This window comes from Onthophagus taurus, chromosome 5 (assembly GCF_036711975.1).
Source record: "Onthophagus taurus isolate NC chromosome 5, IU_Otau_3.0, whole genome shotgun sequence".
Lineage (NCBI taxonomy): Eukaryota > Metazoa > Arthropoda > Insecta > Coleoptera > Scarabaeidae > Onthophagus > Onthophagus taurus.
Genome location: NC_091970.1, coordinates 10,043,131 through 10,065,981, shown reverse-complemented (window position 1 = coordinate 10,065,981; position 22,851 = coordinate 10,043,131). Strand labels below are relative to the sequence as shown.

Genomic DNA, 22,851 nt, shown 5'->3' with positions numbered 1-22,851 from the left:
TAATAAAACAAAATTTTCTTCTTATTATTATTATTAAAGCATATATAATAAGTCTTATTCTAATAACTAACGTTTAAGCTTATTTTTTACCAAAACGGACACCATCCAATATAACATTGACATAAATTTTCATTATCAGTAGCTTGTTGTATTAATCTATCAACTTGCATTTCAATCGTTAAAGTTTCATCAATACTAAAATCATTACCGGTTAATTTATCTTTAACCCTATTAACGATAGCAACCGCTTTTTTATTTTTAACCACTTCCGGTTCAGAACCATCCACCATAGCCTCCGGCGATGATAACCCAATTTTATTCATATTAACACTCAACGAATTAACCAAATCTTGTTCTTGCGAAAATCCGGTTGAAATCGAGCCAACATCGTTAGTATTCGACCTATTTAACCGGCCTGTATCGACTAATCTCCAATTTAAAAGAGGGTCATAAACGAAAGCTTCCAAAACGGCCATAACGCTATCTTTATTTCTTCTTAAAACGCTCATAACGCTCTCACAAGTTCTTCGGTAAGTTCCTTCGATTCCGGTCACTTCCATCGCGTTTATTAACATTCTTGTTAATCGGAAGGGGATTTTTTCGGGAAACTTTTCCCTAGTCATCGCCACTTCGAAGCAATCCCCGAAATCGATGTGTAAAATCTTTCCCGATAATCGATCCAACATTAAATTCGATGGATGTCGATCTCCCAATCCCAAAATATACCCGACCATTGACATAACAGCTAACGATCTTGTATAATTCGTTCTTCGATCAAACCACACTTCCGAAGATGGACTTTTTAACCATAATAAACGTGCTAAATCATCGCCGTGAGTATGCTCGAGAGCTTGTTCGAAAGCCTCGACTTTTTGTATTACGGTTAAATGATCGTAATCGGGTGCCATTCTCAGCATGATTCGATGTTCGATGTTTAATAAAATCTTTTTCTTTTCGCGATAATCTTTGATGAGGGTGTGTAATGTATCGCAGTGTGGTACCCACCCGATTAAACCGGAATTCGTACTTAATGGAATCACCGCGTAACGTTGTATCGTTAGGTTGCAACGGACTGTGTCGGGATCTTTTAATAATAAAGTATTTACAAGGCCGAATATTTGCATTACTCGCTCGTCTTGGCGTAAATCTTCGTGTCCTTTTAAAAGGAACATGTAGTCTTTACCGTTTGAACCGCGAATTAATAGTTTTCTTGGACGTTGTTTTGATGTTATGACCTATAAAAAAATTGACAACTTCAATTTATTAAGTTATTAAAAATTAATTAAAATTTATCCCATTATACTACATACTTATTCAGAATTGGACGGAGAACAATTTTTGTTAATAACATTTTTCAAAATATCCGCTAGGTGTCTCTGTGTACTGGTATGAAAAACCAGTTTTTTTAGGTTATGTTAATAATTATAGGTTGTATCGGAAAATGTTTCAAATAATATTTGTTCAGAATTCGATGGAAAATAATTTTTGTTAATAACATTTTTTTAAATATCCGATAGGTGTCTCTGTGTACTGGTATAAAAAACCAGTTTTTTTAGGTTATATTAATAATTATAAGTTGTATCGGAAAATGTTTTAAATAATATTTGTTCAGAATTCGATGGAAAACAATTTTTGTTAATAACATTTTTTTAAATATTCGCTAGGTTTCGCTATGTACTGGTATGGAAAACCAGTTTTTTAGGTTATGTTCTTAATTATTGTTTGTATCAAAGAAAGTTTCAAATAATACTTGTTCAGAATTGGATGGAAAATAATTTTTGTTAATAACATTTTTTTAAATATCCGCTAGGTTTCGCTATGTACTGGTATGGAAAACCAGTTTTTTAGGTTATGTTCTTAATTATTGTTTGTATCAGAAAATGTTTCAAATAATATTTGTTCAGAATTCGATGGAAAACAATTTTTGTTAATAACATTTTTTTAAATATTCGCTAGGTTTCGCTATGTACTGGTATGGAAAACCAGTTTTTTAGGTTATGTTCTTAATTATTGTTTGTATCAAAGAAAGTTTCAAATAATACTTGTTCAGAATTGGATGGAAAATAATTTTTGTTAATAACATTTTTTTAAATATCCGCTAGGTTTCGCTATGTACTGGTATGGAAAACCAGTTTTTTAGGTTATGTTCTTAATTATTGTTTGTATCAGAAAATGTTTCAAATAATATTTGTTCAAAATTCGATGGTAAATAATTTTTGTTAATAACATTTTTTTAAATATCCACCAGGTTTCGCTGTGTACTGGTATAGAAAGCAGTTTTTTTAGGTTATGTTCTTAATTATTGGTTGTAGCGGAAAATGTTTTAAATAATACTTGTTCAGAATTGGATCGAAAATAATTTTTGTTAATAACATTTTTTTAAATATCCGCTAGGTTTCGCTATGTACTGGTATGGAAAACCAGTTTTTTAGGTTATGTTCTTAATTATTGTTTGTATCAGAAAATGTTTCAAATAATATTTGTTCAGAATTCGATGGAAAACAATTTTTGTTAATAACATTTTTTTAAATATTCGCTAGGTTTCGCTATGTACTGGTATGGAAAACCAGTTTTTTAGGTTATGTTCTTAATTATTGTTTGTATCAAAGAAAGTTTCAAATAATACTTGTTCAGAATTGGATGGAAAATAATTTTTGTTAATAACATTTTTTTAAATATCCGCTAGGTTTCGCTATGTACTGGTATGGAAAACCAGTTTTTTAGGTTATGTTCTTAATTATTGTTTGTATCAGAAAATGTTTCAAATAATATTTGTTCAAAATTCGATGGTAAATAATTTTTGTTAATAACATTTTTTTAAATATCCACCAGGTTTCGCTGTGTACTGGTATAGAAAGCAGTTTTTTTAGGTTATGTTCTTAATTATTGGTTGTAGCGGAAAATGTTTTAAATAATACTTGTTCAGAATTGGATGGAAAATAATTTTTGTTAATAACATTTTTTTAAATATCCGCTAGGTTTCGCTATGTACTGGTATGGAAAACCAGTTTTTTAGGTTATGTTCTTAATTATTGTTTGTATCAGAAAATGTTTCAAATAATATTTGTTCAAAATTCGATGGTAAATAATTTTTGTTAATAACATTTTTTTAAATATCCACCAGGTTTCGCTGTGTACTGGTATAGAAAGCAGTTTTTTTAGGTTATGTTCTTAATTATTGGTTGTAGCGGAAAATGTTTTAAATAATACTTGTTCAGAATTGGATGGAAAATAATTTTTATTAAAAACATTTTTATAAATATCCGCTAGGTTTCGCTATGTACTGGTATGGAAAACCAGTTTTTTTGGGTTATGTTAATAATTATGAATTGTATCGAAAAATGTTTTAAATAGTACTTATTCAGAATTGGACGGAGAATAGTGTTTGTTAATAACATTTTTCAAAATATCCGCTAGGTATCGTCGTGTATTGGTATGGAAAACTAGTTTTTTTAGGTTATGCCCTTAATTATTGTTTGTATCGGAAAATGTTTCAAATAATACTTGTTCAGAATTGGATGGAAAACAATATTTGTTAATAACATTTTTCACAATATTCGCTAGGTTTCGCTATGTACTGGTATGGAAAACCAGTTTTTTAGGTTATGTTCTTAATTATTGTTTGTATCGAAAAATGTTTCAAACAATACCTGTTCAAAATTGGATGGAAAACAATTCTTGTTAATAGCATTTTTCAATATATCCGCTAGGTGTCGCTGTGTAGTAGTATAGAACCAATCTTTTTAGGTTATGTTCTTAATTATTGTTTGTATCGGACAATGTTTCAAATAATACTTATTCAGAATTGGAAGGAGAACAATTTTGTTAATACTATTTTTTTAAATATCCGCTAGGTATCGCTGTGTACTGGTATGGAAAACCAGTTTTTTTAGTTTATGTTAATAATTATAGGTTGTATCGGAAAATGTTTCAAACATACTAGTTCAGAATTTGATGGAAAATAATTTAACACTTTCTTAACAACATTTTTAACACTTTTCTAACAAAATTTTTTTAATTTTTAGTTATAATTTACAGGAAACTGTAAATTTAATTTCTTTGACGACACTAAAAAAAATATTATTTTTAGTTTTATTCTAAAACAATAAGAAATAGACCTATCTAACCCCATATTTTTGTAATCAGAAAAAAATAACGAATTTAATAAGCGAATAATCAGTGGTTGTTTCCATTTAAAAAAACGAAAATTGTCATAATATCTCAAAATCTAAAACCGCAAAATTTTTTTTGACTACGTCTTCAAATTTTCTGTTAAAAAGTGTCCGTATAATGTCTTACAATTAGTTATAATACTCCACCGATAGTAATAATCAAGATATTGCACTTGCTGGTTTTACGATATTTTCAATTTTGGCCTCTAGGGGAAAAACAAAAGACGATAGCGATACAAGATAGCGCTTTGATGCTTTTGGTATTAGCAGTTTCTCGAAAAACGAGATCATGACATGCAAGCTACTTTTCTTCTAACTCTTATGGTTTCCGAGATTTGAACCACCCTGTACAGGTGTCCCAATTTCGTTGTCCGGATAGGCTATCTCCGAAACTATAAGAAATAGACAAAAAGTATCTCACATGTCATGATCTTGTTTTTCGAGAAATTGCTACTGCTGAAAACTCCGAGCAGCCATCGCCCTATAGGCAAAAACTGAAAATATTATAATTAAAACATTGTAGGGGCAATTCTCTAGGAAGAATTTAGTGGCGTAGGTCAAATTTTTTTCTTATGCTTTATTTTCGAGATTTTACAAATAACTTTATTTTTTTAAATACAAACCATAGTTGGCTATGGCCTAAAATAATTCGTTAGTTTTTTCTGATAACGAATATACAGGGTATCCCACCTAAGTTGCCTCGGTCCATAGCCGAATTATGATTGAGTTTTTCAAAAAATGTTTCAGATAAAAATTGAATCGAATCATATTGTTGAATTTGTATCTTTTTTATACACATTTTTCCTTTTTTTTATTTGTATGTAAATTAGTTTTTCTATTTGTCAAGAAGCATAGTAACAAGAGGTTTTTGTTTTGTTTTCGTTGTTGTTGACAACGAGCGCGTCACTTTCAATAGATTTTTTGTAAGAGCGTCGTTTGAGTCGTGTCGTAACTACAACTGAAGAAAAAAAAATTATAGATCTTAAAAAATAGCGAAATTAGTACTCACATCCGGTATAACCGGAAGTACAAAGAGAATGATTTCATGTCATAGTAATCCGTTTTAACGGTCTAACTATGCATTAAAATGGTTTTCTTATATCACTAATAATTAAAAAAAATATGGGGGTGAGCCACTTCTGAGGGACACCCGGTATTTTAAAATTAGTTTCAGTAATGGCGGACTTCCGCTTCTACCGCAAATGGATATCAACTTTGTTATTTTAAATAGAACATCCTGTATATTATTGCATTTTTAGACTCTTTGTAAAATTTAATTGGTACTTTATTCAGGATACCTTAGGTCTAACTGGTATCGTTTTTGAATTATATGACGATTTTCGAAAATTGCAATATCGAAAATTTTATCAAAACTTCAAATATTGTTTTCTCTAAAACTAAAAATTATTTTTCAAAACGGGTTGGTTCATTGGAAAGAGGACACTTTTATTAACACTTTGGGAAATTTTCATACTCATATTCCAAATAATCGATTTTATACGAATTATTAAAATTTAATCGGCGAAAATTGAAAAAATCGAAAAAATTTTCGATCATTTCAAAAATTTATTTCTCAAGAACTAAAAGTGATTTTTCAAAACGGCTTTTTGCATTAAAAAGAAGATACTTTAATTAATAATTGGTGATATTTCCACAAGGATCTTTCAAGAAATTAATTTTATAGCGAATTTTGAAAGTTATCGATGAAAATTGCAACATCGAAAATTTTTGTCAAAACTTCAAATATTGTTTTCTCAAAAACTAAAAGTTATTTTTCAAAACGGGTTGGTTCATTGGAAAGAGGACACTTTTATTAACATTTTGGGAAATTTTCATACTCATATTCCAAATAATCGATTTTATACGAATTTTTAAAACTAAATGGGCGAAAATCGCAAAATTCGAAAAAATTGTTGATTATTTCAAAAATTTATTTCTCAAGAACTAAAAGTGATTTTTCAAAACGGCTTTTTGCATTAAAAAGAGGATACTTTAATTAATAATTGGTGATATTTCCACAAGGATCCTTCAAGAAATAAATTTTATAGCGAATTTTGAAAATTATCGATAAAAATTGCAAGATCGAAAATTTTATCAAAATTTTAAATATTATTTTCTCAAAAACTAAAAGTTATTTTTCAAATTGGGTAGGTTCATTGGAAAGAGGACACTTTTATTAACATTTTGGGAAATTTTCATACTCATATTCCAAGAAATCGATTTTATAGGAATTATTAAAATTTAATCGGAGGAAATTGCAAAATTCGAAAAATTGTCGATTATTGCAAAAATTTATTTCTCAAGAACTAAAAGTGATTTTTCAAAACGGCTTTTTGCATTAAAAAGAGGATACTTTAATTAATAATTGGTGATATCTCCACAAAAATCCTTCAAGAAATTAATTTTATAGCAAATTTTTAAAGTTATCGATGAAAATTGTAACATCGAAAATTTTATCAAAACTTCAAATATTGTTTTCTCAAAAACTAAAAGTTATTTTTCAAAACGGGTTGGCTCATTGGAAAGAGGACACTTTTATTAACACTTTGGGAAATTTTCATACTCATATTCCAAGAAATCGATTTTATACGAATTTTTAAAACTTAATCGGCGACAATTGCAAAATTCGAAAAAATTGTCGGTTATTTCAAAAATTTATTTGTCAAGAACTAAAAGTGATTTTTCAAAACGGCTTTTTGCATTAAGAAGAGGACACTTTAATTAATAATTGGTGATATTTCCACAAGGATCCTTCAAGAAATTAATTTTATAGCAAATTTTTAAAGTTATCGATGAAAATTGCAACATCGAAAATTCTATCAAAACTTCAAATATTGTTTTCTCAAAAACTAAAAGTTATTTTTCAAAACGGGTTGGCTCATTGGAAAGAGGACACTTTTATTAACACTTTGGGAAATTTTCATACTCATATTCCAAATAATCGATTTTATACGAATTATTAAAATTTAATCGGCGAAAATTGAAAAAATCGAAAAAATTTTCGATCTTTTCAAAAATTTATTTCTCAAGAACTAAAAGTGATTTTTCAAAACGGCTTTTTGCATTAAAAAGAGGATACTTTAATTAATAATTGGTGATATTTCCACAAAGATCCTTCAAGAAATTAATTTTATAGCAAATTTTTAAAGTTATCGATGAAAATTGTAACATCGAAAATTTTATCAAAACTTCAAATATTGTTTTCTCAAAAACTAAAAGTTATTTTTCAAAACGGGTTGGCTCATTGGAAAGAGGACACTTTTATTAACACTTTGGGAAATTTTCATACTCATATTCCAAGAAATCGATTTTATACGAATTTTTAAAACTTAATCTGCGAAAATTGCAAAATTTCAATTTTCAAGAATTTTCAAAATGGCTTTTTGCATTAAAAATTCTTTTTGAAGAATCAATAAAAAGCCAAACTTTTGAACCAAACCAGGAATATCACAACAATTAACCAACTCACGTTCTTGTTTGAAATAGTCAGTAAATTCACGATCTCTAAATATTGATAAAAAGATATTCCGTCAAAAAGCAGCCAGTAGCTTTTTTTCTTTTAGTTTAGAATCCAAGAATTCAGCATTTTCCTTGGTAAGTCTCAAGTCTCTCATCAAACAAACCATCAAGCTCAGACTGAGCAAAAAGTTGTGAGATGGCATGATCTGAAGGATCTTAGAATTCACATCAGATTCACTAGAGCTCATCTCACCTAGCCTTGTTGGAGATAACACATTTTGTTATGATTTAGGAACCCCAGATTCAGCACCCAAAAATCAATAAAGATCCCCTTTCAGTTTCAAAAAAATTTTTGGTCGCAACCATGCCATAATGAGATATTTACTATTACTAGGTGTTATATAATTTTGCTAAGCATAATATTAAAAAAAAATATCTTACCTCTAATGAAGGATGAATAAACGCAATGGTAACTGGTTCTTGTCCAGGACAATAACTTCCAGGAATCGCCAATTCCAAATCCTTACAAAACAATAAGTTCAACGAAACATATTGAAGCTCCAAAGAAGTTAACTGAGGTAATTGTCGTGTTATTTTCCGAAAAACGTGATAATACAAATCCCAAGCGTTACTCAAATACCCGCGATCTTTAGTTTTCTTGTATTGTTCGCACCATTCTTGAGCTTCGTTCAAATCTCTTCCATAAGCTTGACAAAAACTTTTCTCTTTCAAAGTTTGCGCACCTCGCGCTAATTTATTGTGTAAAGGATCTAAAATTTTTAGCATCCCTTCGACGTCGTCTTCCCCAAAAAATAACCTCGAAGCTTCCTCAAGCCCTTCGTGCCACATTTCATGCCATAAAATCGCCACTCTAATTAATTCATCAGAAACCATTTTCGCTTGATTAACCAATTTAGGCCATAAATCGGCCATCGCGTCTAAAATTTTATCAGCAGCTTTTTTTCTCGTTATACTTTGACTCTTTGTAGCCACTGTTAATGGATAAATTAAAGCTTGCGGGTGAGATTTCCCAATAACGATTAATAACTGGTGTATTAACCTGGTTACTAAAGCTCTGGGGGAATCAATTCTCGCGATTAATTGCGGGATAACTTGAAGCCAAGTGTTCTTTTCGATTTCGAATAATCCATCGCTAATCGCTTGATAAACGTCGGGGTAATTCCCGTATTCGAACCAAAGGGTTAATAATCTGAGGGTATCTTGTAGGGAGCTTCCTTTGGATAAATTAATTGATTTAAAAAATCCTGTAACGGCGTTTACGGTGTATTTAATTAAATTAATGGTGCGATCTTGTTTCAAATTTGATCTGGAAGATTCGTGCTCTTGTTTGTAAAATAACACAGTTTCGTAATTCATATAAGCCCAAGAATGCCACGCTTTGTACCAATAAGGATCGTGTTCTGTCGCTTTATGATAACGTTCTAAAATGACGGGAATCGATTGTTCTTGGATACCCTGTATGGATTGCATCCAAGATCCGAGTTTTAAATAACACCGCGCTAATAAACGTTTCGATTCGTCCATATTCGTGTTTTCCCCAAAACTGTATTGTTTTGAATAAACCGTTAAAAATTCGTCTAAACGGTGATAAGCTTCCTTTTTCTTTTCAGCCATCCATAAATGCTTTGTGTAAGCAAAAGTGACTTCTGGGAGGTTGTAAGGGAGGGCTATATCTGGGTGATCCTCAGGGTTATAATTTAAAAGCATGACTAACGTTTTATGGGATAACATCTAAAAGGTAATTCAAAAATATTAAAATTAAATTTTTTTTTTTTTTTTTTTGATAAAATCTTACTAATGAGCCATTTTTGCGGCATAACGAAGCGTATTTTAACCAAGTATGCATGTCTTCGTGCGGGGTTAAAACTAATGAGTGAATTTGGATGATTCTTTGCCAATCTTCGACGATTCTTTGTCCCGCTTGGAGGCGTTGCCACCACATCGTTCTTATCGTTTCGCGACGTTCTGGTACTAATTTGTATTGGATTACTTCCTCTAATTCCGCGAGCATTTGCACCATAATCATCGCGCCGTAAGCTCTTTGATAAGATTCGCTTGCCATTGCTGTTAATTCGTTGTCTAATAAATCTCGGGCTGAATCAATAAATTTTTGAGCCTACAGAAGAAAATTAATATAATTCTTAACACTGAAATTGCGGGAAGATTTGGAAAGACCAAATTAATTATAAGACTAGATTTAGGGAAGAACTACGTATTCTGGAATCCTTATTGGATTAAAATGAGGTTGCAAAAGATTGCCAAAGAGGTTTGCCAAATAATGTAATAAGACACCAAGGGTAGATGATATCACCAAGGGTAGCACCAAGGTGTGCTTTGACTACCACAGATTAGATTTATACACTCTTCATAGACTTTCAGCAAGCTTATGACACTATGGATCTAGAAGTACTATATAGAACAATGCAGGAAATGGGAATTCCTTTTAATTTAGTAAACTGACATCTATAGTGATAAGCAACTCGAAGGTTTGGGTTGGGTTGGATAGGATTTTGAGTGTTCTTGAAAAAATTTTGGAGGAGCTCATAAACTGAAGGATGACGGTAGAGATAGAAGAAAGAGGAATATTAAGTAAGGAGCAGTACGGATACAGAAAGAAGAGGGGAACAGGAGAGCAGGAGAAAACTTTCTTAACACATAGAGGCCTCTTTATAATGGTAATGCTAGATATAACAAATGCATTCAACTCAGCACCATCAGATCATATCTATCGGAAAGGAAGATAATACTTCCAGGAGGAATAGAAAAGAATATGACATGTGGTGTACTTCAAAGTTCAGTCATAGAAGCGACGTTATGGAACGCTTTTTATGATAGTGTTCTGAGACTGAAACTGGAAGAAGGCGCATCTATGATTGCATATGCAAATGATTTAGCAGTGATAGTGAAGGCGAAGACACCAGAAGCGATAAAAGGCAGGGCGGAGTATTGCATACAAAGAATTGCAGAAAAGATGAGAGATTTAGGACTAGAAATGGTGGAAGAGAAATCAGAAGTTGTTATATTGGAGGGTAGAAGGAAAATGAGAAGAGTTGGAAAGGAAATGATAAAGAGCTCGTAGACGGTGAAATATCTGGATGTGTACCTAGATAAGAGCCTGGCATATAGGAACTTGTCACGCTTAATGCCGAAGAAGAGAGGCAAGGAAAAGACTGTTGTGATAAGATCCATAACTCTGTATGCTGTATGCAGCACCGTGGGAGATAACTATGAACCACAAGAAATATGTAGGAATGATAAGAACAATAGAAAGAAAAACTTCCATTAGTATAACATCAGCGTATAGAACGGTCTCTACTGAGGCGGCAGGAGTGTTGGCGGGGCATCCATCAATGGATCTGTTGACTTGGGAATGAAGTAGGACTTGGGAAGAAAAAGGGAAGAATAAGACACATAATAGATAGATGCTGGGTGAGAAATGGCAGGAAAGATGGAGCAAATATACAGACTGGGCAAGAAACTTTATAAGAGACGTTAGAGAATGGCAACAAAAAGGGCCACAAGTAATTTTTGCAACATACTTAAAAAGTATAAAGAAGGTAAAATTTGATATTTGCTGATTTCGATATAAAAAGTAGGACACTCCAAACCACACACTTTTTGAATGCCACAACTGACAAGTTTGAAGGAGACCTTAAAGCTACGGTGGCAAAGATTGGAAGAAAACTACGAATTGACACCGTAGCGGAACTATTTACCGGAGACGAGTAAGAAAGAGAAGATGTGGTGAGTTTCTTGCGAGAGGTGATGATGGAGAAGGAAATAGAGAGAAGAGAAAAGAGAAAGAGAGGAAACAAGAAAGTAACCCCCATAAAAAATGCGAGAGGTTCTCCGAAGAAGAATAAGAAAGAGATTAGTCATTTAGACAAAATAATATTTAGGTTGGGTTGAGTTGGGTTGGATCCAAAAGTGGGAGAAAAAGAAAAACAATAAAAAGTACGATAGAAGATCTTGCAAGAAAGATAGATGCGATGGTAAGGCTGATGCAAGGTGACATCATAAAGGGCTTATGAAAAATTTTCGAGAGAGAGGGATGAAAAAATGAAAACGCTACATAAGCAGCTGGATAGAATACAAAACGACATAGGATTGAAAGTGGAAATGGGCTGAAGCAAAGAATAAAGAAACACTGACAAAGGAAGAAACTATGACATACTGGAAAAAAATATAGAAAATTATGATGAATACGAGACAATAAAAGAAGTAGAATAGTCAGAAGAAAGTTATAAAAATATTGTAATGAGACAAAAAAATCTCTGCCATACAATAAAAGGAAAAAAAACAGAAGACCTAAGAAAACTAATGGAATACGTCATAAATCAAAACCATAAAGAGCACCAAGACGATAAACTGCTGATGTTTACGGACAACAGGAAGGTCGGGAAAACCAAGGAAGCAATAATGAAGAACAACCAAGATATGAAAATGAAGCAACTGAGTTACGGAGATATGGAGACAATTCATATTAGGATCATGGACGCCCTCGTGGACAAACAAGAAATACAGAAAGCGATAAAAGCCCATAAGAAATGAGACCAGGGCGATTACGATACGAATAGAAAAAAAAAGTGTCGAGGTGTTACTGAAACAAAAAAATATAAAAAAGACCTAATATAAAAGTTATTAACTGGAAAGAAGGAAATTGCTGTGATGTAGGCAAACAGATTTGGGCAAAATAATAGGATGCTATTTAGCTTCAAACACCATTATAGAACCTTTTCAAGAACAACTTGACGAGATAGGGGTTTTTGACGGAAGAAGGAAGAAATCGTTGTCGTCGCTGGGGATTTCAACGCCAAATCGGCCGCATGGGGAGCCAACAGGGAGGATAGGAGGGGAGTCACTCTCAGCGAGTGGATATCGTAGAAAGAACTCACGGTGGTGAACGCAAGAGATCGCCAGAGATCAAATACAGACATAACTATGTGCAACGAGAAATCAATAAAAAACATAACTGAGTGGAAAATCGACGAAGAGAAAAACCTGAGTGACCACCTAAACATCTACTTCATCATTGAAAAGATAAAAGAAGAGCAAACACCGGAAGACGAGGGAAATCTGCGGTTGGTGGAGAGGTACAAGGAAACGATAGAAAGAAAGTTACAAGCAGGTAAAACTTTAACGCCGGAATTGCTAACGATACTATCTGCGCAAGCCTGCGATGAAGTGTACGGCAAGTCTAAAAGAAATATACTACGACGAGCAAAAAAACAGCGAAACAGCCTTAATGAAGGTAAGCTAGTGGTATATGTAGACGTTCTGGCGATTGTGATAAGCGACTGGGAGATAGAGGAGCTACAACTGAAGGCATAACAAATAATACTCTGGAAATCGCTCCGGAAAAAACCAAGGCAATACTACTCAAAAGCAGAAAAAAGATAAAGATTAACGTCAAGGTACAACCAAGAAATCACTGAAGTACCTTGGAATTATACTAGAAAAAGACCTTGCATGGAAAGAGTACATTGATTATATCCTAAACAAGACGCAGAAAACGATTAACACCTTCCATAGGGTAATGGGCTCGACTTACAAACCCAGGGAAGAAAAGAGGGAGCTGATCACCTCGGTGGTATACTCCCAGACAACTAGGAAATGGGGAAAGTGAGCTACGCTCTGACTCAGTTTATAAGACACGGTTGCTTCAGACAATACCTTCATAAATTTAAAAGATCAAGCGACGAAACGTGTGTGTACTGTAAAAACAGGGCTGACGACATGGAACACATCATCTTCGTATGTGAGAGGTGGAGGGGAGAGAGGGAGAGAGTGAATACACAGCAATCGTAATTATAACACGTAGTAAAAGTAATAAATTCAGGAAGATTGAGACAAGACAAACGTGTCATAAAGTTTGTTTGGGAAGACCGAGCATGTGAACGACCAGAGGAAATATGCGAAGTGAAGTTGACAGCTGCATGGAATGATATTGAGGGATGTCAAAGAAACTATTGAAGGATTTCCACAACAATATTGACTGCTGCCAGGGACGGTGTTGACGATTTAATGGATATAGATAGGAATGATATTGAAGATGTTCTTTGGTAACACTAAGAGATTTATAGAAGGATGTTCAAGACGATGTGGAGACTTATCACAGATGACATTGATTGCTGTCCAAGATGATATTGGGAATATCCAGGAATGATATTGGGTGATGTTTAAAATAATGTGAGAGTACCCAGAGATCATATTGAGAGTTGCGCGGGATAATGTTAAGGTGTGCTAGTATTTGCTAATATGCAGAAATATTTGAGGCGCTTTAAAAAGGTTACATGACTAATATTAAGAGACATTCGCAACGATGTTGAGAGATGTTCGGAATGTTATTGAAGGATGTTCAAGGCGATGTGATGATTTGTCGGAGACTACAATGACTGCTGAAATGTTAAGATGCCATAAAGCTAAAATTTTCAATTTGACGTTCTTGGACAACTTTTTTTAATAAATCAAAATAAATATAACACATGGAGAAAAACTTTTCATACAAAAAACATAGCAAATTAACACGAAAAACATCTCCCATATTCACTTTTATCTCATCGCTAATTCTTGGAAACATAGAGGATGTAATATTTGAAAATCATGAATTTGGCGTTTTCAACATCAAATTGGGTAATAACTCAAAAATGAATGGAGGTGGGAAAAACTTCTTATACAAAAAAGTACCATATTAACTTGTTGAGTGCGTTATATAAACGATTTCATCTTATCATTCATTGTAGATAACTTACAAGATGCCATAAAGTTAAAATTTTCAATTTGACGTTTTTGGACAACTCTTTTTAATAAATCAAAATAAATATAATAGATGGAGAAAAACTTTTCATACAAAAAACATAGCAAATTAACACGAAAAACATCTCCCATATTCACTTTTATCTCATCGCTAATTCTTGGAAACGTAGATTATGTAATATTTGAAAATCATGAATTTGGCGTTTTCAACATCAAATTGGGTAATAACTCAAAAATGAATGGAGGTGGGAAAAACTTTTTATACAAAAAAGTACCATATTAACTTGTAGAGTATGTTTTATAAACGATTTCATCTTATCATTCATTGTTGATAACTTAAAAGATGCCATAAAGCTAAAATTTTCAATTTGACGTTTTTGGACAACTTTTTTTAATAAATCAAAATAAATATAACAGATGGAGAAAAACTTTTCATACAACAAAGATAGCAAATTAATACGAAAAACATCTCCCATATTCATTTTTATCTCATCGCTAATTCTTGAAAACAGAGGATGTAATATTTGAAAATCATGAATTTGGCGTTTTCAACATCAAATTGGGTAACAACTCAAAAATGAATGGAGGTGGGAAAAACTTCTTATACAAAAAAGTACCATATTAACTTGTTGAGTGCGTTATATAAACGATTTCATCTTATCATTCATTGTAGATAACTTACAAGATGCCATAAAGTTAAAATTTTCAATTTGACGTTTTTGGACAACTCTTTTTAATAAATCAAAATAAATATAACAGATGGAGAAAAACTTTTCATACAACAAAGATAGCAAATTAATACGAAAAACATCTCCCATATTCATTTTTATCTCATCGCTAATTCTTGAAAACAGAGGATGTAATATTTGAAAATCATGAATTTGGCGTTTTCAACATCAAATTGGGTAATAACTCAAAAATGAATGGAGGTGGGAAAAACTTCTTATACAAAAAAGTACCATATTAACTTGTTGAGTGCGTTATATAAACGATTTCATCTTATCATTCATTGTAGATAACTTACAAGATGCCATAAAGTTAAAATTTTCAATTTGACGTTTTTGGACAACTCTTTTTAATAAATCAAAATAAATATAATAGATGGAGAAAAACTTTTCATACAAAAAACATAGCAAATTAACACGAAAAACATCTCCCATATTCACTTTTATCTCATCGCTAATTCTTGGAAACGTAGATTATGTAATATTTGAAAATCATGAATTTGGCGTTTTCAACATCAAATTGGGTAATAACTCAAAAATGAATGGAGGTGGGAAAAACTTTTTATACAAAAAAGTACCATATTAACTTGTAGAGTATGTTTTATAAACGATTTCATCTTATCATTCATTGTTGATAACTTAAAAGATGCCATAAAGCTAAAATTTTCAATTTGACGTTTTTGGACAACTTTTTTTAATAAATCAAAATAAATATAACAGATGGAGAAAAACTTTTCATACAACAAAGATAGCAAATTAATACGAAAAACATCTCCCATATTCATTTTTATCTCATCGCTAATTCTTGAAAACAGAGGATGTAATATTTGAAAATCATGAATTTGGCGTTTTCAACATCAAATTGGGTAACAACTCAAAAATGAATGGAGGTGGAAAAAACTTTATATACAAAAAAGTACCATATTAACTTGTAGAGTATGTTTTATAAACGATTTCATCTCATCATTCATTGTTGATAACTTACAAGATGCCATAAAGTTAAAATTTTCAATTTCACGTGTTTGGACAACTCTTTTTAATAAATCAAAATAAATATAATAGATGGAGAAAAACTTTTCATACAAAAAACATAGCAAATTAACACGAAAAACATCTCCCATATTCACTTTTATCTTATCGCTAATTCTTGGAAACGTAGAGGATGTAATATTTGAAAATCATGAATTTGGCGTTTTCAACATCAAATTGGGTAATAACTCAAAAATGAATGGAGGTGGGAAAAACTTCTTATACAAAAAAGTACCATATTAACTTGTCGAGTATGTTTTATAAACGATATCATCTCATCATTCATTGTTGATAACTTACAAGATGCCATAAAGCTAAAATTTTCAATTTGACGTTTTTGGACAACTCTTTTTAATAAATCAAAATAAATATAACAGATGGAGAAAAACTTTTCATACAAAAAAGATAGCAAATTAATACGAAAAACATCTCCCATATTCACTTTTATCTCATCGCTAATTCTTGGAAACGTAGAGGATGTAATATTTGAATATCATGAATTTGGCGTTTTCAACATCAAATTGGGTAACAACTCAAAAATGAATGGAGGTGGGAAAAACTTTATATACAAAAAAGTACCATATTAACTTGTAGAGTATGTTTTATAAACGATTTCATCTCATCATTCATTGTTGATAACTTACAAGATGCCATAAAGTTAAAATTTTCAATTTGACGTTTTTGGACAACTCTTTTTAATAAATCAAAATAAATATAATAGATGGAGAAAAACTTTTCATACAAAAAACATAGCAAATTAACACGAAAAACATCTCCCATATTCATTTTTATCTCATCGCTAATTCTTGGAAACATAGAGGATGTAATATTTGAAAATCATGAATTTGGAGTTCTCAACATCAAATTGGGTAATAACTCAAAAATGAATGGAGGTGGGAAAAACTTCTTATACAAAAAAGTACCATATTAACTTGTTGAGTGCGTTTTATAAACGATTTCATCTTATCATTCATTGTTGATAACTTACAAGATGCCATAAAGCTAAAATTTTCAATTTGACATTTTTGGACAACTTTTTTTAATAAATCAAAATAAATATAACAGATAGAGAAAAACTTTTCATACAAAAAATATAGTAAATTAATACGAAAAACATCTCCCATATTCACTTTTATCTCATCGCTAATTCTTGGAAACGTAGACTAAGTAATATTTGAAAATCATGAATTTGATGCTTTCAACAATACTTTTTAATAAATCAAAACAAATATGGCAGATGGAGAAAAACTTTTCATACAAAAAACAACGATTTATATCTTAAATAAAAGAATACTTACTTCATCATATTGTTTTTCATGTATTGCCAAAATAGCGCGATAAAAAGCTCCATCTTGAGTCTCCCTAGGAATAACTGTAACGTATTTCTCCATAGAAGTCCAATGATGAATACCCCAAGCTGAAGCAGCCGCTAATCTCCCCGCTTTCTCTTGATTCCCACCCGACAACTCATCAAATTTAGCCTCCGCGATATTATGCAAATCCTCCCATTCCCCCAAAGCTTCCAAACACCGCATTTGCCCTAAAAGAGCTTCCTCATCATAACCCTTACTCATTTTTTCTTCATACAACAACCGAGCTTTATCCCAATTATGCAACTTTTCGTACCACCGCACCTCAATGGGCATATCACCCCCTTTTTGCATCACAAATTGCAATAACCCCTCGGCCGCTTCTTTTTGTTGCAACTTATTATTAATCGAAATTAACGCCTCAACAACTTGGCTATTTGCACCACGTTGAAATTCCTCCTCTTTATAATGAAGTGCTTTCGCGTAAGCCCGACAATCCATCGCTCGTTCACCCAATAATTGCGGCTCTAACGGCAAAGGTCCTTTATCGCAATGTTCCATAAATTCGGCTAAATTTAATATGGTTTGAGTTATCTCCGGGATGTCGGGAACTAAGAGGGCATCTCTTAAATTGTTTATTAATTCTTTTTGCATCGCTTCGGATAATTCGGTCCAACAACTAACGAAAGATGCGTTAAATAGATCCTTTGGGAGTTGGGAGTAAGTTTGAGCGAGTGATTGGCACGAACGTAAAGCTGGGATTGGGGATTGTTTTAAAAGTTCGATGCTTAAAGTTCGGAGCCATTCTAACCAGTCGTCTCGGGATACTCTCCGGTTAATAGTCCAAGCTAATCGGAGATTATTTGCGTTTACTTTTAAGCGTTGGATCATGGCGGTGTCTGAGGGTAGTCCGGAATCTCGGTGCTTCTTAGCCCGTCGTATTGGGACTTTAAAATCGCTATCATCGGCTAAGGTTGAATCACTTTGTAATTGGGCTATTAACATGTCGTAACGTGGGCAGTGTATTTTATGTTTTGCCATTACTTTATGGACGAGGGGGATAAAAATGGTGAATTTTCGCCCTAATTGGGTAACCAAGCTGACTAATGTCTCAATAGCAACTGAACGTAATTCGGGGTTTTGATCGAACGTTCGTATTAAAGGGTGGATAATTCTTGAGATAAAATCGGAGAAGTCTAAATTATCCGCGAGATGATCGATCGTTTCTAAAGCTTGTTTTGAAACTGCCGTCGGGCAATCGGGGGCGTCGAATAATTTAACGATTTGGGGTATAATCAAATGCATGTAATCGTCGACGTTGTTCCCAAATTTCTTTAAAGCCTCCAACATTTTTAACGTAACCACCCTATCTTTCGATGTATCATGATTTAGAACCCTCAAAATTTGCGGCATTAATTTCGGGAGATACACACTAAATTCAGAACCCAAAGCGATTGCAATATGCTCGATTAACACAATTAAAGTCCCTTGAATCGTGCTATTTGGAGTCCAAAATTCTTTGATTAACGCGCAAATATCATCGAGGTAATTCCGAATGTGTTGCTTTACGATTAAAATTAATTGGGCGAGTTGTTGGAATAAATATTCTCTGAAGTTAACATCGGCGGTTCTTACAACGTTTAATAAACTTGGGAGAACTTGCGAAATATATGGGACGCATTTAATCCCTAAGCTTTTAAATATAAAGATAACGGCTTGAACTACTGTTGTGTGATGTTGCGATAACGTCGGGTCTTTTATGATTCTCATTAACGTAGCGATCGACATCGCTAAATAATATTCCTCTAAAGTCGACGAAGACATATTCACCAACATCTCGCTCGTTGTTAAATCGGCGTTGGTATCATCGTTTTTATCGGCTAATGCTATCAAAACGGGAGCTTCCGATTGATAATCGATTTGGCCCCGATTTATTTTGTGTCGATACGGATCCAAAGCCCCTAATAAGCCGAGAACGCGAATCGTTTCGCGGCGAATAAAAGCGTGTTGCTCGGTTTTTAAGAAATTAATTAAGACGTCTAATAAAGCGGGGTATTCGGTGTAAGGTTGGATTACATGTCCGGTTGCTCCAACTAATTGGCCTAAAGTACACAAAGTTGCGCCGCGTTTTTCGGGGGCTGAGGAATCCCCCAACATCTCCAACAAAATCGTCATTAAATCGCTAGTCCATTCTTGTAACTCAATCCCTCCTCCTGTAACACTCGCAAGATCCCCTATTGTCACTAAAACGGATAAAACAACACCCGGATTCGGTTCGGATTCTTTTAATTTCGGCACTAAGACTTTTAAAATCGGTTGGATGTAGGGCCGCATTAATCGCGGGGCGTTCACTACTAAATGGTCCAACATTCGCGCACCTTGCTCTTTATTCCTCCCAGTTCCAGAATGTTCCAACTCAGTTAAAAGTTGCACTATTGTTTTTCTTAAAGCGGGCATAATATACGAAGGATTTTTTGTACTCAACCTCCCGATTGTCATCAAAGCAACTTCGCGTATCTCGAAAACTTCGTCGTGTAACGCCACGAATAACATACTTAAAAACTCAACTTGGGCTAAATGCTCGTCGAAAGTTGTATCGAGCGAGTATAAAACCCCTCTTCGTACTTCCGAGTCCGTATCGGTTATTCCAACGACGAGGAGTTTATTTAAAACATCGGCTACTGTTGTCATGACGGTGTCGGAGTATTCTTCTGAGGGGTTATAAATGTTTTGTTTTAAAAGCCTCGAGCATGTTTTAACGGCTTCGAGGCGAATTTCGTGGTTTTCATGCACGATGAAATCATCAGCGCATTTTTGGACTAACTGCAACAAGCTGTGGCCTTCAAAATCAAACGTTCCTAAAGTGTGGAGTGCCAAAACGATGCTACTCGTATCTGGGACGTCTAAAGACGCAGTTTGAGGGAGATGTCGGGGCATCCCCGGGTGCCGCAACGGCTTACTCATCAAAATCTTATACAACATACTTAATAACCCGATACTAATCTGCGATTTCAAATCGGGGACATCTCGTGCTAAATCTTTTAAGCACGAAGTTAACGAAGACGTTAATCCAGTCGCAAACATTTGTTCCAACAAATTTTGAATATCTTTCGTGATATAACTTTTAACAGCGTGGGCTAAAAACGTGATACATTTAAAAACACTCGCGTCCATTGTTAATCTCTTCTTCATGGGGGCCTCGCGATTCGGTAACGACACAGTGATGACTTCCATGATTTTTGGGATAAACGGCTTGATATCATCCTCCACGGCAACCCCAATTAAGCCAATCGCAATAAACGAAGTCGTCCGATCCTTTTCGCGCCCACGAATCGTATTCAACAAATAATTCATCGTGTTGGCAAGATGTTCTTTGACGAAATATTCGCGATTAAAAGCTGCGAGGCGTGGTAAAATTACCAATAAAGATTGTTGGGTGTAACTCAAACGCGATAATCTCATCCCTAACACATCCAAACAAATATAGGAATAAGTATCGGTCACTAATTGGCGACAAATCGGGGATTCCACCGTAATAAATTGCGTCGTACTCGGGATTTTCCGATAATGAATCGATTTTTGGTACGGTTTAAAATTGGGTCTCCCAAAATTGATAAAAATCTCATCAGTATCTGTTTTATCAACAACCTCAACCAAACTTTTATATTTACTTTCCCATTTAGCATTCGAAACCCTCACCAATTCGTTCAAAACCAACAAAGCCCCGTGGATCTTATCGTCGCGAAATTTATCGACTTTTTCCGTCGATAACAACTTTTGCGTTTCGTCATAACATTGTTTGTACCATTGCAAACGTTGTTTCCCCGATTCTCTTTGAGCGGTTACAACTAGAGCCGCGCGAAGCGCCTCGACGCCCGCCTCTCGAATTTGAGGCTTCGGATCTTGAATTGCGTTAAAAATCGCTTCGAAAAAACCGCTGACTTGTTGGTAAAAATACGTGGGCATTGTTAAAGCTAATTCTCTTAAAATTAACACGGCGGCGTGTCTTTTACTTTCGACGCGGTCGCCCCCTAACCATTCGAAAGCGCGTTTAACCTCAAAATCGACGTATTCGGAAGCTTTTGAACCAGAAACTAACGCAATCATCCCCATTGATTTAGTGACCATTTGTAATAAACTAACATCGCTTGAGGGGAGCAAATTTCGCAAATAATTCGCGAATCTTGTCACGCGATTCGGGATATTCCCCACGTCCGTTCCAATTAAACATAAAATTGCTAAGATACCTCCTTTTTTCTCGTTAAGATCGTTTGCGGATACCATCTCGAAGATGTGATGATTAAACTCGTCCAGAAACGCGTTGATCTCCTCCTGGGTGGCCTCTCGAAGCTCGCTTTTTAAATACAACGAAAGCTCCTCAGCCGTTTTTAATCGAACATCCGCGTGACGGGATTTTAAACCCGACACAAACTGTTGAGTCGCCGCCGAGGTCATTTTCACTTAAAATTTATTTTAAACACTTCTATTTTATATTAAATAAAGCGATAAATAAAACCATTTTGACGTTGAAAAGTAAGGTTATGTTTATGTCATACTCATTTAGTGAGGTTATGCAACCCAAAATGCAATTAATTATTAAAAATAATTTATTATTTAATAATTAAAAATTGTATTAAATCGTTTTTTAAATACGATAACACATCTTCAATAATAAAGGATACATTTTTGTAGTTGAAAAATAAGGTTATGTTAAATTTTCTTCCAAAGCTGGTATTTTTAACAATCTCAAAGATGTGACAATTAAACTCATCGAGAAGTGCATTAAGCTCGTCTTTTAAACACAACAAAATCTTTATTTATAACAATAAAGGAATAAATAAACCCATTTTGCCCTAAAAGAATAAAGTTATGTTTATGTCATACGCATTTGTGGAGGTTATGCAACCCAAACAGCAATTAATTATTAAAAATAATTTTTTATTATTTAATAATTAAAAATTGTATTAAATCGTTTTTCAAATACGATAATACATCTTCAATAATAAAGGATACATTTTTGTAGTTGAAAAGTAAGGTTATGTTAAGTTTTCTTCCAAAGCTGGTATTTTTAACAATCTCGAATATGTGAAATTAAACTGATCGAGAAATGCGTTAAGCTCGTCTTTTAAACACAACGAAAGCTTTATTTACAACAATAAAGGAATAAATAAGCCCATTTTACCCTAAAAAAATAAAGTTGTTTATGTCATATGCATTTGTGGAGGTTATGCAACCCAATATGCAATTAATTATTATAAATAGTTTTTTATTATTTAATAATTAAAAATTGTATTAAATCGCTTTTTAAATACGATAGAACATCTACAGTAATAAAAGATACATTTTTATCGTTGAAAAGTAAGGTTATATTAAATTTTC

General features: G+C 33.3%; 1 protein-coding gene across 1 annotated transcript; it reads right to left on the bottom strand.

Annotated features, from left to right (window-relative positions):
- Positions 1–22,016, bottom strand: LOC111419246 (serine/threonine-protein kinase Tor). Its single transcript, XM_023052029.2, has 4 exons — positions 17,461–22,016; positions 9,448–9,768; positions 8,073–9,383; positions 1–1,235 (listed from the first exon to the last, which is right to left on the bottom strand). Exons 1-4 carry the CDS (start codon positions 21,925–21,927, stop codon positions 87–89), a joined length of 7,248 nt encoding a protein of 2,415 aa, XP_022907797.2. The 5' UTR covers positions 21,928–22,016; the 3' UTR covers positions 1–86.
- Positions 22,017–22,851: the final 835 nt, after the last annotated feature.

What these genes read in the sequence shown, in the direction of transcription:
- LOC111419246 (XM_023052029.2), bottom strand. Translation starts at nt 21,927, where the DNA reads ATGACCTCGGCGGCGACTCAACAGTTTGTGTCGGGTTTAAAATCCCGT. An exon ending in ATGAAAAACAATATGATGAA is followed by an intron (nt 9,769 to 17,460) that starts GTAAGTATTCTT and finishes TTTCTTCTGTAG; the next exon opens with GCTCAAAAATTTATTGATTC. An exon ending in GCCGCAAAAATGGCTCATTA is followed by an intron (nt 9,384 to 9,447) that starts GTAAGATTTTAT and finishes ATTACCTTTTAG; the next exon opens with ATGTTATCCCATAAAACGTT.